Source organism: Chiloscyllium plagiosum, unplaced genomic scaffold, assembly GCF_037043375.1.
Source record: "Chiloscyllium plagiosum isolate Xiang-an unplaced genomic scaffold, Cpla_swu_hap1 HiC_scaffold_3, whole genome shotgun sequence".
Taxonomy (NCBI): Eukaryota; Metazoa; Chordata; class Chondrichthyes; order Orectolobiformes; family Hemiscylliidae; genus Chiloscyllium; species Chiloscyllium plagiosum.
Window position 1 is genome coordinate 55188387 of NW_028270141.1, and position 16096 is coordinate 55204482.

At 44.6% G+C, this 16096-nt stretch overlaps 1 protein-coding gene across 3 annotated transcripts in view; it reads left to right on the forward strand.

The window, feature by feature from the left end:
• The window catches only part of col19a1 (collagen, type XIX, alpha 1), a 422382-nt gene that overhangs the window by 257529 nt on the left and 148757 nt on the right, over positions 1–16096 (forward strand). For all 3 annotated transcript variants that reach the window (XM_087979446.1, XM_087979452.1, XM_087979458.1), the window contains 3 exons: positions 1809–1871; positions 1970–2023; positions 13164–13205. In XM_087979446.1, the coding sequence (XP_087835572.1) occupies positions 1809–1871; positions 1970–2023; positions 13164–13205 (159 nt within the window). The remainder of the gene's footprint in view (positions 1–1808; positions 1872–1969; positions 2024–13163; positions 13206–16096) is intronic.

Below are 16096 nucleotides of genomic sequence, written 5' to 3' on the forward strand. Positions count from 1 at the left end.
GCTCCACAATTAGTCACCATGCTTTCAGTTGGCTGGACTTAAACTCTGAAACTCCTTTCCTACACCCTCCAGCTTTCTCAAATGTACCCCTCCCAAGCTTTTGCTTATCTGACCTAATATTTCCCATTGCTGTGGGGGGAGGTCACGTTTTAATTTTTAATTATGCCCAAGAAGCATATTGGGATTTTATGTCAAAGCACTATAGAAGTACAAGTTGTTGTTGTTAGCTGTGCTAATGATAGGAACTAGACCTTGGTTCCTCTTTAAAAATTGTATAAATAAACAGCTAGCATTTTGCATTGCCCAGCTCAACCATGCTAATTCATATTCTGTGCATTTTTGTCACATCTGATCTGTTCAGTAATCGCCTGCATTTGCAGGATTTGCTTCAATAAACATTTTGATGCCTGCCATTTCCTAAGTCAGGGATACTGAGAAACCCCAACTCTAAAGCAATGATTTGCTGACACCTCCTGGTAGCTCTGCACTACTGATGTTGCATGTATGCCTGTCCCAGCAAAGTTTGAAAAGGTGGGTTTGGGAGGGCAGAGGACAAATGCTAGACTTTTGACTTTACATTCCCTTCATTGCTTTGTGAAGGGTACATTAATAGGCATGTCATTCAAAGGAATGCCCACTTCTTGCAAACGTGAAAAGGCAATGAAATTGTGAGGCTTCACAACATGACAGCAATGTTGTGGGTATTAATTATTTAGAACTGAGTTTTGAAACCCAAAAATGGATGGCCTCAAATCAGTCCACTTGAGTTTTAAGCTATTATTAACTGGAAAGGATACAAACATATTTACAAGGATGTTACCAAGATTGAAGGGTTTGAGTTATAAGGAGAAACTGGACAGGCTGGGACTTTTTTCTCTGAAGCATAGGAGGCTGAGGAGTGACTTTATAGAGGTTTATAAAATTATGAGAGACATAGACAAGATGAATAGCCAAGGTCTTTTACTCAGGGCAGAGGAATCCAAAACTAGAGGGAAAAGATTTCAAAAGGACCTGAGGAGTAACTTTTTCACACAGATGGTCATGCAACTATGGAATGAGCTGCCAGAGGATGTGGTAGAGGCGAGTACAATTACAACATTTAAAAGATATTCGAACAGGTACTTGGATAGGAAAGGTTTAGAAGGATATAAGCCAAACACAGGTAAATGGGACTAATTCAATTTATAATTTATCCTGAATCGAACACAAAGGTAGAGAGGTGATGCTTCAGTTCTACGTGGCATTGGTAAGACCACATCTGGAGCACTGTGTGAGTTACTGTACTTACAGGAGGATGATATAGAATTGGAGTTTGTCTAGAAAATTTTTACCAAACTATTAAAAGAAAAATATTGGAGATGCTGGAGGTCTGAAAGAAGGGCAGAAAATAGAGGAGAAACTCAGCAGGTTGGCAGCATCTCTGAGAGAGAAATAGAGTTAATAGTTTGAGTCTACTATGACTTCTTCAGATTGAAGAACAGTCATGTTGGAGAGTTATACTGAACCCAAAACATTTTTTTCTCTGAGGGGTCATGAGTCTTTGCAACTCTTCCTGAAAGGGTCATGAAAGAAGAGTCCCTGAATACTTTTAAGGTAGAAGTGGACAGATTCTTGATAAGCAAGAGGCTGAAAGGTTGTCAGGGTAGGCAAAAAGGAGGACTTAGGTTACAATAGATAATAGATAATGGTCGAGCAGATTTGAGGGACCTGAATAGCTTATTCACACTCTTAATTTTTATCTTAGTACATAAGTGTGATTACATGTATGGCCTACATGTATGGTTACTGATGATAGCCATATTTTACAGGGTGACAGAGGAGATCCAGGCCATCCTGGCCAAAGTGGGCTGAAAGGAGCAAAGGGAGAACCTGTAAGTGTTTTGAATTGACAGATGGGCTTGAACTATTTTTCAAAGAGAATCTATATTTGGGTAAGTATTCATTATCTTCCTGAATTTTACTGTCACAGGGTATGTCCGGGCAAGAAGGCCCCAGTGGTGAAAAAGGAGAAAAAGGAACAAAGGTAAGGATGTCACCTCTGAAACCCAGGAACTGCCTGGAGATCCAGTAATGTTGATTCCCTTGTGGAAGAGTCAAAGACCACGAGCATAATCTCAGAGTAACCACTTTCAAGGAACTTTTTACTTGCACCCAAGGTCTCTCAGTTTGACAACACTCTCCAGGACACTACCATTAACTGGTTTATCTTATCAAAGTGCAACACCTTGCATTTATCTGAATGAAACTCCATCTGCCATTCCTCGGCCCACTGGACCAGTTTATCAAGATCCCAATGTACTCTTAGATAATCATCTTTACTGTTCACCATACCAGCAATTTTGGTAACATCCACAAACTTACTAACTATGCTTCCTACATTCTCATTTAAATACTTTATTTAAATGATGAATAAAGTGGACCCAGCACTGATCCTTGTAGCACACTACTGGTCACAGGCCTCCCATCTTAACAGCAACCCTCTACCACCACCTTTTGTCTCCTACCATCAAGCCAATTTTGTATCCAATTGGCTAGCTCTCCCTGAAACCCATTTGATCTAACCTTACTAACCAGTCTACCATGTGTAGCCTTGGTAAAGGCCTTTGCTAAAGTCCATATAGACAACGTCTACTGCTTTGCCTTCATCTATCTTCTTGGTCACCTCTTCAAAAAACTCAATCAAATTTGTAACACAATTTCCCATGTACAAAGCCATATTGACTATCCCCAATCAGTCCTTGCCCTTCTAAATGCATGAAGATCCTGTCTTTCAGAATCCCTGCCAACAACGTACCCACCGCTGATGTTAGACTCAGCAGTCTGTTCCCTGACTTTTCCTTGCCGCCTTTCCTAAATAATGACAAACATTAGCCACCTGCCAGTCTTCCAGCACCTCGACTTTGGCTGTTACTGATGCAAATACCTCTGCTGGGAATGCCACAATTTCTTCCCTAGCTTCCCACAATGTCCTGAGATACTTGATCATGTTCTGGGGATTTATCTATCTTTATGCATTTTAAGACCTCCAGCACCTCCTCTTCTGTAATATGGACTCTTTTCAAAGCATCACTATTTATCCCCCGAGTTTCCTGGCATCCATGTCTTTCTCCATGGTAAATACTGACAAAAAATATTTGTTTAGGATTTCACCAATTGTCTCTGGTTCCACACACAAATGACCTCATTGATCTTTAAGGGGCCCTCTTCTCTCCTAATTACTCTTTTGTCTTTAATATATTTATAGAATCTCTTTGAATTATCTTTTACCTTATCTGCCAAAGTTATCTCATGTCCCTTTATGCCCTCCTGATTTCTTAAATGTACTCCTACACTGTCTATACACTTGAAGTAATTCTCTAGATCCCAGCTATCCATATCTAACATATCCTGTGTTCTTTTTCTTGACAAGAGCCTCAATATCGCTCATCATCCAGTGTTCCCTCCTCCTGCTAGCCTTGCCCTCCACCTTGACAGGAACATGTTGCCCTGAAATCTCATTACCTCACTTATGAAAGCCTCCCACTTGCTAGATACCCCTCTACCTGCTAACAGCCTCCCCCAAACAACTTTTGAAAGTTCCTGTCTAACACTATCAAAATTGGGTTTGCCCCAATTTAGAACTTTAACTTGTGCACCAGATCTATCCTTGCCCAAAACTATTTAAAACTAATAGAATTGTGGTCTCAAAGTGCTCCCCACTTGTACCCCAGTCACTTGCCCTGCCTTATTTCCCAAGCAAGGCAAGTTTTGCCCCTTCTCTAGTACAAGTCATTCTGGTATAACATGCGTTTCATCAATACAAATTGCTATAACGTGATTCACAAATTGTGTACGCTGTTTGGATAAAGCAAACTTTCTACTGAACGGGTATAGCGATTTTCTATAGTTACTTTCTACAGCACGATTTTCTGTAACAGTTTCCACAGCATGATTTTCAATAGCACGTAGCTTCGTGTTGTGGAGGAATGTCTTGGAGGGCTATCTACATATTGATTGCGAAAATTTTCCTAAACACACTTAACAAATTGCTCTCTATCCAAGCCCTTAACAATATGACAGTTGCATTCCATTAGCCATGCGGCTGGTGGAGCTACCATCCCCACGCTGATTGATGACGTCACTTCCGCCCCCCATCATGGCCACATCCACAGCAACTTCCGCCCCTCACAATTCCTCATGCACCACACGTAACATCACTTCCACCCCTTACATCATCGCTGATATCACACGCTCAGTGATTTCTCCCCCCCACTGCTGTGTTTGCCACCACTTCCGCCCTCACCAACGCCACTCACCTGCATTCTGCTCCCCCCCACAGATCCCACTCTCACCATTCCCGCCCCCCAGAACCCTGAGGGGAACACCACCCCCTTCTCATGACTCCACCCCCATTCCCCCCACCACCACACCCACTCCAGTTACAGGCTCCGCCCCTACTCCCAGCTCCACACCCACACTAGGCCCTAGCTCCCAGCCCTGCCGAGTGTTCACCATCCCTCCAGACCTCCCCTTCACTGAGGACGAACGATCAGTCCTCAGCAAAGGCCTCACCTTCATCCCCCTCCGCCCACGCATCAATGAATTTAATACACGCCGTGACATCGAACACTTCTTCCGCCGCCTCCGCCTCCGAGCTTACTTTTACAATCAGGACTCCTGCCCACCTTCCGAGGACCCCTTCGCCCACCTCCATCCACCTGGACATCCCGTGCTGGCCTATTTCCTGCCCTCGACCTCTTCATTTCCAACTGCTGCTGGGACATTAATCGCCTCAACCTGCCTACCCCCCTCCCCCACTCCAACCTCTCACCCTCACAACACGCTGCTCTCCACTCTTTCTGCTCCAATCCCGACCTCACCATCAAGCCAGCTGATAAATGGGGTACAGTGGTAGTCTGATGCACTGACCTCTACACCGCTGAAGCCAGACGCCAACTTGAGGACACCTCCTCCTACTGCCCCTTCGACCATGACCCCACCCCTCATCACCAAACCATCATCTCCCAGACCATGCAGAACCTCATCACCTCAGGGGATCTCCCACCCACAGCTTCCAACCTCATAGTCCAGGAACCCCACACTACCGGTTCTACCTCTTTCCCAAGATCCACAAGCCTAACCACTCTAGCCGACCCATTGCCTCAGCATGCTCCTGCCCCACTGAACTCATCTCTACCTACCTCGACACTGTCCTATTCCCCCCAGTCCAGGAACTCACTACATACGTTCATGACACCACCCATGCCATCCACCTCCTCCAAGACGTCTGTTTCCCCGGCCCCCAACGCCTCATCTTCACATGGATATCCAATCCCTCTACACCTCCATCCGCCATGACCAGGGCCTCCAAGCCCTCCGTTCCTTCCTCTCCCGACGTCCCCAACAGTACCCTTCCACCGACACTCTCATTCGTTTGGCCGAACTGGTCCTCACCCTTAACAATTTCTCCTTCGAATCCTCCCACTTCCTCCAGACCAAAGGGGTAGCCATGGGCTCCTGTATGGGGCCCAGCTATGCCTGTCTCTTTGTTGGCTACGTAGAACAGTCCATCTTCCATAGTTACACTGGCACCACTCCCCACCTTTTCCTCTGCTACATTGATGACTGCATTGACGCTATCTCATGCTCCCGCAAGGAGGTTGAGCAATTCATCAACTTCACCAACACATTCCACCTTGACCTTAAATTTACCTGGACCATCTCTGACACCTCCCTCCCCTTCCTGGACCTCTCCATCTCCATTAATGATGACTGACTTTACACCGACATTTTTTACAAACCCACCAACTCCCACAGCTACCTGGATTACACCTCTTCCCACCCTACCTCCTGCAAAAATGCCATCCCGTATTCCCAATTCCTCTGCCTCCACCGTATCTGCTCCCAGGAGGACCAGTTCCACCACAGAACACACCAGCTGGCCTCCTTCTTTAGAGACCGCAATTTCCCTTCCCATGTGGTTAAAGATGCCCTCCAATGCATCTCGTCCACATCCCGCACCTCCACCCTCAGACCCCACACCTCCAATCGTAACAAGGACAGAACCCCCCTGGTGCTCACCTTCCACCCTACCAACCTTCGCATAAACCAAATCATCTGCTGACATTTCCGCCACCTCCAAACGGACCCCACCACCAGGGATATATTTCCCTCCCCACCCCTTTCCACCTTCCGCAAAGACCGTTCCCTCCATGACTACCTGGTCAGGTCCAAGCCCCCTCCAACAACCCAGCCTCCCGTCCTGCCACCACAGGAATTGCAAAACCTGCACCCACACCTCCTCCCTCACCTCCATCCAAGGCCCTAAAGGAGCCTTCCACATCCATCAAAGTTTTACCTGCACATCCACCAATAGCATTTATTGTATCCGTTGCTCCCGATGCGGTTTCCTCTACATTGGGGAGACTGGACACCTCCTGGCAGACCACTTTAGGGAACATCTCTGGGACACGCACACCAATCAGCTACACTGCCCTGTGGCCCAAATTTCGACTCCCCCTCCCACTCAGCTGAGGATATGGAGGTCCTGGGCGTCCTTCACCGCCGCTCCCCCACCACCCGATGCCTGGAGGAAGAACACCTCATCTTCCGCCTTGGAACACTTGAACCCCAGGACATCAATGTGGACTTCACCAGTTTCCTCATTTCCCCTTCCTCCATCTCACCCCAGTCCCAAACTTCCAGCTCAGCACTGTCCCATGACTTGTCTTACCTGCCTATCTTCCTTTCCACCTGTCCACTCTACCCTCCTCCCTGACCTATCACCTTCATCCCCACTGCCACTCAGCGATTGTACTCTATGCTACTTTCTCCCCCCCCCCCCACCCTCCTCTCATTTATCTCTCCACCCTTCAGGCACTCTGCCTGTATTCCTGATGAAGGGCTTTTGCCCAAAACGTCGATTTTCCTGCTCCTTGGATGCTGCTTGAACTGCTGTGCTTTTCCAGCACCACTGTAATCCAGAACCTGGTTTCCAGCATCTGCAGTCATTGTTTTTACCTAATATGACAGTTGCAGTCTATGTTTGGAAACTTAAATTCCTCTACTATTATAACTCTCTTACAGCTATCTATAATCTCTCTGTATATTTGCTCCTCAATTTCTTGGTGACTACTGGGATGTCTGTAGTACAATCCCATCAAAGTAATCACTCCATTCTTATTTCTTAGTTCCACCCATGTAGCCTCACTAGATGATCCCTCAGGTAAATGATCTCTAAGTACTGCCATGATATTTTCCTAAGTCAAAAACAGCAATTCCTCCTCTGCTGTCTCTTTTGCTATCCCTCCTATAACATCTCTACCCCAGAACATTAAGCTGCCAGTCCTGTTTCTCCCACAGCCATGTTTCTGTAATAGCTATGATATCTCAGTCCCACATACCCATCCATGCCCTAAGTTCACCTGCCTTACCTGCCAGGTCTCTGGAATTGAAAGAAATGCAATTTAATTAATCTGTCTCCCTTCATTCTCTGCTGTGCTCTTGCCTAACTTGTTTATTTAAGTTGCTTTCTTTAACTTCCATACTGGATTCAACATTCTGTTTTGTCTCCTTCTTCCCAAACCCAACCCCAACCCCCACCCCCTCAGCTGAACAGTTTTAAACCCTCCAGAGTAGCTCTACCATATCTCCCCACTAGAATATTGATCTCCCCCAATTCAGGTGCCACCTATCTCTGTTGTTCAGATCACTTAGAGTCATTGAGATGTACAGCATGGAAACAGACCCTTCAGTCCAACTCATCCATGACGACCAGATATCACAGAACATACAACATTATAGCAGTACAGGCCCTTCAGCCCTCGATGTTGCACAGACCTGTGGAACCGATCTGAAGCCTATCTATCCTATATTATTCCATTTTCAGCCATATGTTTATCCAATGACCACTGAAATGCCCTTAAGATTGGAGAGTCTACTACTGTTGCAGTCAGTGCGTTCCACACCCCTACTACTCTGAGTAAAGAATCTACTTCTGACATCTGTCCTATATCTATCACTCCTCAATTTAAAGGTATGTCCCCTTGTGCTAGCCATCACCATACAAGGAAAAAGGCTCTCACTGTCCACCCTATCTAACCCTCTGACTATCTTATATATCTCAATTAAGTCAGCTCTCAACCTTCTTCTCTCTAACGAAAACAGCCACAAGTCCCTCAGCCTTTCTTCATTAAGACCTTCCCTCCATACTAGGCAACATCCTACTAAATCTTCTCTGCACCCTTTCCAAAGCTTCCACGTCCTTCCTATAATGCAGTGACCAGAACTGTTTGCAATACTCAAAATGTGGCCACACCAGAGTTTTGTGCAGCTGCAGCATGACCTTGTGGCTCTGAAATTCAACCCCTCCACCAATAAAAGCTAACAACCATCTACCTTCTTAACAACCCTATCAACCTGGGTGGCAATCTTCAGGGATCTTTGTGCGTAGATACTGAGATCTCTCTGCCCATCTACACTAGCAAAAATCTTACCATTAGCCTAGTACTATTTATTCCTGTTTCTCCTTCCAAAGTGAATCACCTCACACTTTTCTACATTAAACTCCATTTGCCACCTCTCAGACCAGCTCTGCAGCTTATCTAAGTCCCTCTGCAACCTGCAACATCCTTCAGCATTATCCACAACTCCACCAACCTTAGTGTCATCCACAGATTTACTAACCTAATATAATTCCATTAGCCAGCACTTGGCTCCTATCCCTCTAAATCCTTCCCATGCATATACCCATCTAGAAGCCTTTTAAATGTTGTAATTGTACCAGCCTCCACCACTTTCTCTGGCAGCTCATGCCATACACGCACCACCCTCTGCGTGAAAAAGTTGTCTGTTAGGACCCTTTTAACTTTTTCAGCTCTCACCTTAAACCTTGCCCTCTAGTTCTGAACTCCCCCATCACAGGGAAAAGACTTTGTCTATTTATCCTATCTCTGCCCCTCAGGGTTCAGAAAACATTTACAAAGAAGTTGCCAAGATTGGATGATTTGGGCGAAAAGGAGAGGCTGAATAGGCTGTAGCTGTTTTCCCTGGAGCCTCTGAGGCTGATGGGTGACCTTCTGTCCCAGAAGAGATCCCAGTGACCCAAATAGCTGATGCCCCGGCACCAGCTCCTCAGCCACACATTCATCTTCCCTATCATCATATTCCTACTCTCACTAGCATGTGGCCCCAGGAATAATCCAGAGATTACTACCCTTGACTCCCTGCTTTTTAACCATCTCCATCTTCACCCAAACAAATCCTCTCAGAATCACCTCTTGTTTTTTTTCAAACTCTAGTTGGTTCAGGCCCAACAAGTCTAAACTTTCCACACAAGGTTATTCCCCCACCAGAAGAACCAAATTCCCACATATGCCCTCAGTGAATACTTTTCTCTGATGTAGTCTCTCTACTAAAACTTAAATGTTTAGTAGGGTCAGAGGTGGGGGTAAAAGAGGGGGAATTGTGGCATTGCTTGTCAAAGATAGCATTACAGCTGTGGAAAGGACGATGGATGAAGACGCGCCATCTGAGGTAGTTTGGGCTGAGGTTAGGAATAAGAAAGGTGAGCTCACCCTGTTAGGAGTTTTTTACAGGCCTCCTAATAGTCCTAGAATCGGAGAAGAAAGGATTGCGAGGATGATTCAAGAGAAGAGTGAAAGTAATAGGGTGGTTGTTATGGGGGACTTTAACTTTCCTGATATTGATTGGGAAAGCTATAGCTCAAGTTCGTTAGATGGGGCAGTGTTTGTCCAATGTGTGCAGGAGGGTTTCCTGACACAATATGTAGATAGGCCAACAAGAGGTGAGGCCATACTGGATTTGGTTCTGGGTAATGAACCAGGCCAGGTGTTAGAATTAGAGGTAGGTGAGCACTTTGGGGACAGTGACCACAATTCGGTGACTTTTACTCTAGTGATGGAGAGGGATAAGTGTGCACGACAGGGCAAGAGTTATAGCTGGGGGCAGGGAAATTATGATGCGGTGAGGCATGACTTAGGATGTGTGGCTTGGAAAAGTAAGCTTCAAGGCAAGGGCATAATTGATATGTGGAGCTTGTTCAAGGAGCAACTATTGAGTGTCCTTGATAAGTATGTACCTGAAGAGATTGGGGAGACACTGAATGAATACTTTTCGTCAGTATTCACTCAGGAACAGGACATTGTTGTCGATGTGAATACTGAGTCACAATTAAGTAGAATGGATGGCTTTGAGGTATGTAGAGAAGAGGTGTTGGAAATTCTGGAAAGGGTGAAAATAGATAAGTCCCCTAGGCCTGATGGCATTTATCCTAGGATTCTCTGGGAAGCAAGGGAGGAGATTACAGAGCCATTGGCCTTGATTTTTATGTCCTCGTTGTCTACAGAAGTAGTGCCAGAAGATTGGAGGCTAGCAAATGTGGTTCCCTTGTTCAAGAAGGGGAGTAGGGATAACCCTAGTAACTATAGGCCGGTGAGTCTCACTTCTGTTGTGGGCAAAGTCTTAGAGAGAATTGAAAGGGATAGGATTTATGAACATCTGGATAAGAATAATGCGATCAAGGATAGTCAGCATGGTTTTGTGAAGGGCAGGTCGTGCCTCACAAACCTTATTGAATTCTTTGAGAAGGTGACTAAGGAGGTAGATGAGGGGAAAGCGGTAGATGTGGTGTATATGGATTTTAGTAAGGCGTTTGATAAGGTTCCCCATGGTAGACTACTGCAAAAAATACGGAGGTATGGCATTGAGGGTGAGTTGGAGGTTTGGATTAGGAGTTGGCTGGCTGGAAGAAGACAGAGGGTAGTAGTTGATGGCAAAGGTTCATCTTGGAGTGCCGCCACTAGCGGTGTTCCGCAAGGATCTGTTTTGGGACCATTGCTGTTTGTCATTTTTATAAATGACCTGGAGGAGGGGTTAGAAGGTTGGGTGAGCAAGTTTGCGGATGATACGAAAGTCGGAGGAGTTGTTGACAGTGAGGAAGGATGTGGCAGGTTACAGTGGGATATACATAAGCTGCAGAGCTGGGCAGAAAGGTGGCAAATGGAGTTCAATGTAGCTAAGTGTGAGGTGATTCACTTTGGTAAGAGTAACAAAAAGATGGGGTACTGGGCTAATGGTCAGATACTTGGTAGTGTGGATGAGCAGAGGGATCTTGGTGTCCATGTACACAGATCTTTGAAAGTTGCCACCCAGGTAAATAGTGCGGTGAAGAAGGCATATGGCGTACTGGCTTTTATTGGTAGAGGAATTGAGTTCCGGAGTCCTGAGGTCATGTTGCAGTTGTATAAGACTCTGGTGCGGCCACATCTGGAGTATTGTGTGCAGTTTTGGTTGGCATACTATAGGAAGGATGTAGAGGCACTGGAACGGGTGCAGAGGAGGTTTACCAGGATGTTGCCTGGTATGGTAGGAAGATCGTATGAGGAAAGGCTGAGGCACTTGGGGTTGTTTTCACTGGAGAAAAGAAGGCTTAGGGGTGACTTGATAGAGGTGTACAAGATGATTAGGGGTTTAGATAGGGTTGACAGTAAGAATCTTTTTCCACATATGGAGTCAGCTATTACAAGGGGGCATAGCTTTAAATTAAGGGGGTAGGTATAGGAAAGATGTTAGGGGTAGGTTCTTTACTCAGCGAGTCGTGAGTTCATGGAATGCCCTGCCAGTAGCAGTGGTGGACTCTCCCTCATTATGGGCATTTAAGCGGGCATTGGATAGGCATATGGAGGATAGTGGGCTAGAGTAGGTTAGGTGGGCTTGGATCAGCGCAACATTGAGGGCCGAAGGGCCTGTACTGCGCTGTATTCTTCTATGTTCTATGTTCTATGTTCTATGTTCTACTCCCTATGCATTACCTTTCTCATTGTAATTCCAATATTAGATTCAAATTCAAGAGACCCAGACTAATACTCTGAAAACATGATTTCAAATCCCAATGAGATAGCTGTAGAAATTTAAATTCAGTTATCTAATCTGGAATAAAATGTTAGTCTTATTAATAATGACCAAGAAACCTGAAACTTGCAGGAAAGCCCAACTAAATCACTAATCTGCCATCTTTACTTGGATTGGCCTACATGCAACTACAGACCCACAACAATGAGAGTGAGTCTTAATGGCCCTCTGAAATGGCTTAGCAAGCCAGTAAGTTCCTTTAAATTGGCTCAAGAATCTGAAGCTCATCACCATTTCCCAGGGGGCAATTAAGTAAGGGCAATAAGCATAGATTAAAAAAAATTGTTGGTTTCCTCTCTGGTGTTGCTTTGTCTCAGATGTGAAGATGACTATAATGGCATGAGCTATAGCTTGCCTTATTTGAGTCATATAGAATCATAGAGTTTCACAGCATGGAGAAGACCCTTCGGCCCAAATTGGTCCATGCCGACCAAAGTTTCCATCCATTCTAACCCCATTTCCCTGCATTTGGCCCATATCCTTCTAATCTTTCCTATCCATGTATTTGTCCAAATGTCTTTTAAATGTTGTTAATGTATCAGCCTCAACCACCTCCGCTGGCACCTCATTCCATATGCTGACCACCCTGTTGTGTAAAACGTTTGCCCCTCAGGTTTCCTTTTATTCTTTCTCCTTTAACTTTAAACTGATGCTCTCTATAACTCGATTCTCCAATCCTGGGAAAAAGACTGAATGCATTCACCCTATTCATTCATATCTTATACACGCCTTTAAGAAATCCCCTCAGTCTCCCATGCTCTGAAGAGAAAACTCCTAGCTTGCCCAACCTCTCCCTATAACCCAGACCCTTGAGTCCTGGCAACATTCTTGTAAATTTCTCCTGCACTCTTTCCAGTTTAGTAACATCCTTCCTATACCAAGGTGACCAAAACAGAGCACAATACTCCAAATGCGGCCTCGCCAACAACCTCAATAACAGCAATAAACTTCCCAACTTCTAAACTCAATGACCTGGCCAATGTGCCAAAAGCCTTCTTTACTGCCCTTAACTGCATTAGAAGAGCCAATGTCAAAATGTCCCTCATTTCAGCTTTGCTTCCATTATAAGTATGCCTTGAGTATGAATCTGAGTCAGCCTTCTGAAACAACTGTATAGCCAATTCAAGAACAAGATAGCAGCTATCTTGATATACAAGCTGAAGCTGTTCTCTAACAGTCTTCCTTTAGTTAGCCCATCAGATTTTTAGACAATGTGGAATGAAGACACTTTTCACAAATCTCTTCTCTTTTAGGGTGATACTGGATTGCCAGGACCTCCAGGCCCATCAGGACTGGTGAGTTACCTTTTCCAACTGTATATATTGTAAATGAAAAGAATTCTTTAATAAAACTCCATTGGAAGCATTGTCACTTACCATGTTAGACTAACTTTGCACTGCTAGAAACCACAGCCCATAGGACAAATCCTCATGGCTAACTTATATTCCAGTAAAAGGATGGTGTGATTCCTACCAAAAATGCAGCATGGTAAACACCTTGCATGCAACACTGAAATTGTGGGAGTTTTACAAGGCCTTACTTGATCCTTCTTTATCCTGGAGAAGACAGAGTAAAGAAAGAGGACCCTTCTCAAACCAGAAAGTGCCAGTCTCTCTGTTGGTCTGGCTGCTAAATGCACTGCATGTTTGCAAATGAACTTTACAGAACAGCAAGTTGCAATGTACAAGGCTTAGTTTGTGTTCACTTGGCACCATGCTCAAGTAAGGTGCTGCAGTTGGCCTCTGAACCTCTAGGCCAAAAAGGAGAAGAAAATCAGTGCTAACCTTCACTCCTGATCACTGCCTAATGCTCATGGGTGGGGTATTTACTTGGGAACAGAGTCAATCTCAATTACCAAGCCTGGTATAAATAGAATAGAATAGTTCTTATTGTCACATACGTTCAATGAATATAGTGAAAGATTTATACATCGCCAATTAAAGTATTGACTTAGATACAAAGGTACCTAGGCACAGCTTCTTTAGTTACAAGATTTTACACAATACAGAATTAAAATGTCCAGCTTTACAGAAATAAAATTCAGTACAACAGACCATGCTGGCACCTAACTTCAATCGGCATCAGGCCTTGACTCCACACTATGCCGGCGACACACCAGACCTGAAGGCCGCTTCAGGAGGCTGAAAAGTCACCATGCCATGCTAGTGGCTGCTGCGCTAGTTCAGGAAGTTGCCATGCCAATGCCAGTAGAGAGAGAGAGTGTGTGTGTGTTTGTGCGTGCGTGTATACACATGTGTGTGTTAAATATCCAACCAGCTCTAAAATATCATTCACAGATAGGATTCACTCATTTCATGAAGTCTAAACTCCCTAAGCATATAGACTACTGTGGCCTTGGGGTAATAAGGAATGGGCAATAAATACTGCTTCACACATAATCACCTATTTAATGTTAGTTTCAGTGAAGCAGTTTGCAATTGGAGATTTAATTGAATTTCAAATGAATTTATTTCCATTGATGAACTTTTTCAATGAATCATCAAGTGATAAAGAGCTAAATCATCTTACTTCATGATATAAATGTTTCATGGTTTTTTATTATATTGATCGTCTCTCATAGCCAATACTGTTACCTTTGCAAAACATTCAAAGAACAAATTAAATCACCCTGAATTCAAACCACAGAATTCCACGACAAGTCTTTGTTTCAAATCCTGTTCTTTGAAAGAGTGATCATGAGTCAGCATGGATTTAATAAAGTTAAAAATCACACAACACCAGGTTATAGTCCAACAGGTTTAATTGGAAGCACACTAGCTTTCGGAGCGACGCTCCTTCATCAGGTGATTGTGGAGGGCTTGATCGTAACACAGAACTTATAGCAAAAATTTGCAGTGTGATGTAACTGAAATTATACATTGAAAAATTGATTGTCTGTTAAGCCTTTCATCTGTTAGAATACAGTGATAGTTTCCGAAAGCTAGTGTGCTTCCAATTAAACCTGTTGGGCTATAACCTGGTGCTGTGTGATTTTTAACTTTGTACACCCCAGTCCAACACTGGCATCTCCAAATCATGGATTTAATAAGGGGAGGTCATGCCTGAAGATGCCACAAGTAGGTTAGACCAGAGAAACCCAGTAGATGTTATCTACCTAGACTTCCAAAAGGTGCCTCACGGGAGGCTGCTGTGTAAGGTAAGGGCCCATCATGTTTGAGGTGAGCTACTGGCATGGACTGAGGATTGGCTGTCTGACAGAAGGCAGAGAGTTGGGAAAAAGGTTCTGAAAAAGGTTCTTTTTCAGAATGGCAGCTGGTGACAAATGGTGTCCCGCGGGGTTCAGTTTTGGGGCCCCAGCTGTTCACTTTATATATAAATGATCTGGATGAAGAGTCTAGGGGCATTCTGGAGAAGGTCGCTGATGATATCAAGTTAGGTGGACATGCAGGTAGTTCTGAGGAGGTGGGCAGAAAGATTTAGACAGTTTAGGAGAATGGTCCAATAAATGGCTGATGAAATTCAACATGAGCAAATGCAAGGTCTTGCACTTTGGTAAAAAGAACACAGGCAAGGACTATTTTATAAACAGCGAGACAATTCATAAAGCCAAAGTACAAAGGGATCTGGGAGTGCTAGTACAGGATTCTCTATAGGTTGACTTACAGGTTGAGTCCATGGTTAAGAAAGCAAATGTAATGTTGTCATTTATTTCAAGAAGGTTGGAATGTAAAAGCAGTGAGATGCTACTAAGACTTTATAAAGCTCTGCTCAGGCCCCATTTAGAATACTCTGTCCAGTTTTGGGCCTCACACCTCAGGAAAGAAATACTGGCACTGGAGCATGTCAAGTGGCGATTCACATGGATGATCAATGGAATAGTAGGCCTAACATAGAACGGCTAAGGATCCTCGGATTGTATTCATTAGCGTTCAGAAGGTTGAGGGGAGATCGAAGAGAACTTACAAGATAATGCATGGCTTAGAAAGAGTGGAGCTGAAAATGTGTTGCTGGAGAAGCGCAGCAGGTCAGGCAGCATCCAGGGAACAGGAGAATCGACGTTTCGGGCATAAGCCCTTCTTCAGGAATCATTCCTGAAGAAGGGCTTATGCCCGAAACGTCGATTCTCCTGTTCCCTGGATGCTGCCTGACCTGCTGCGCTTCTCCAGCAACACATTTTCAGCTCTGATCTCCAGCATCTGCAGACCTCACTTTCTCCTTAGAAAGA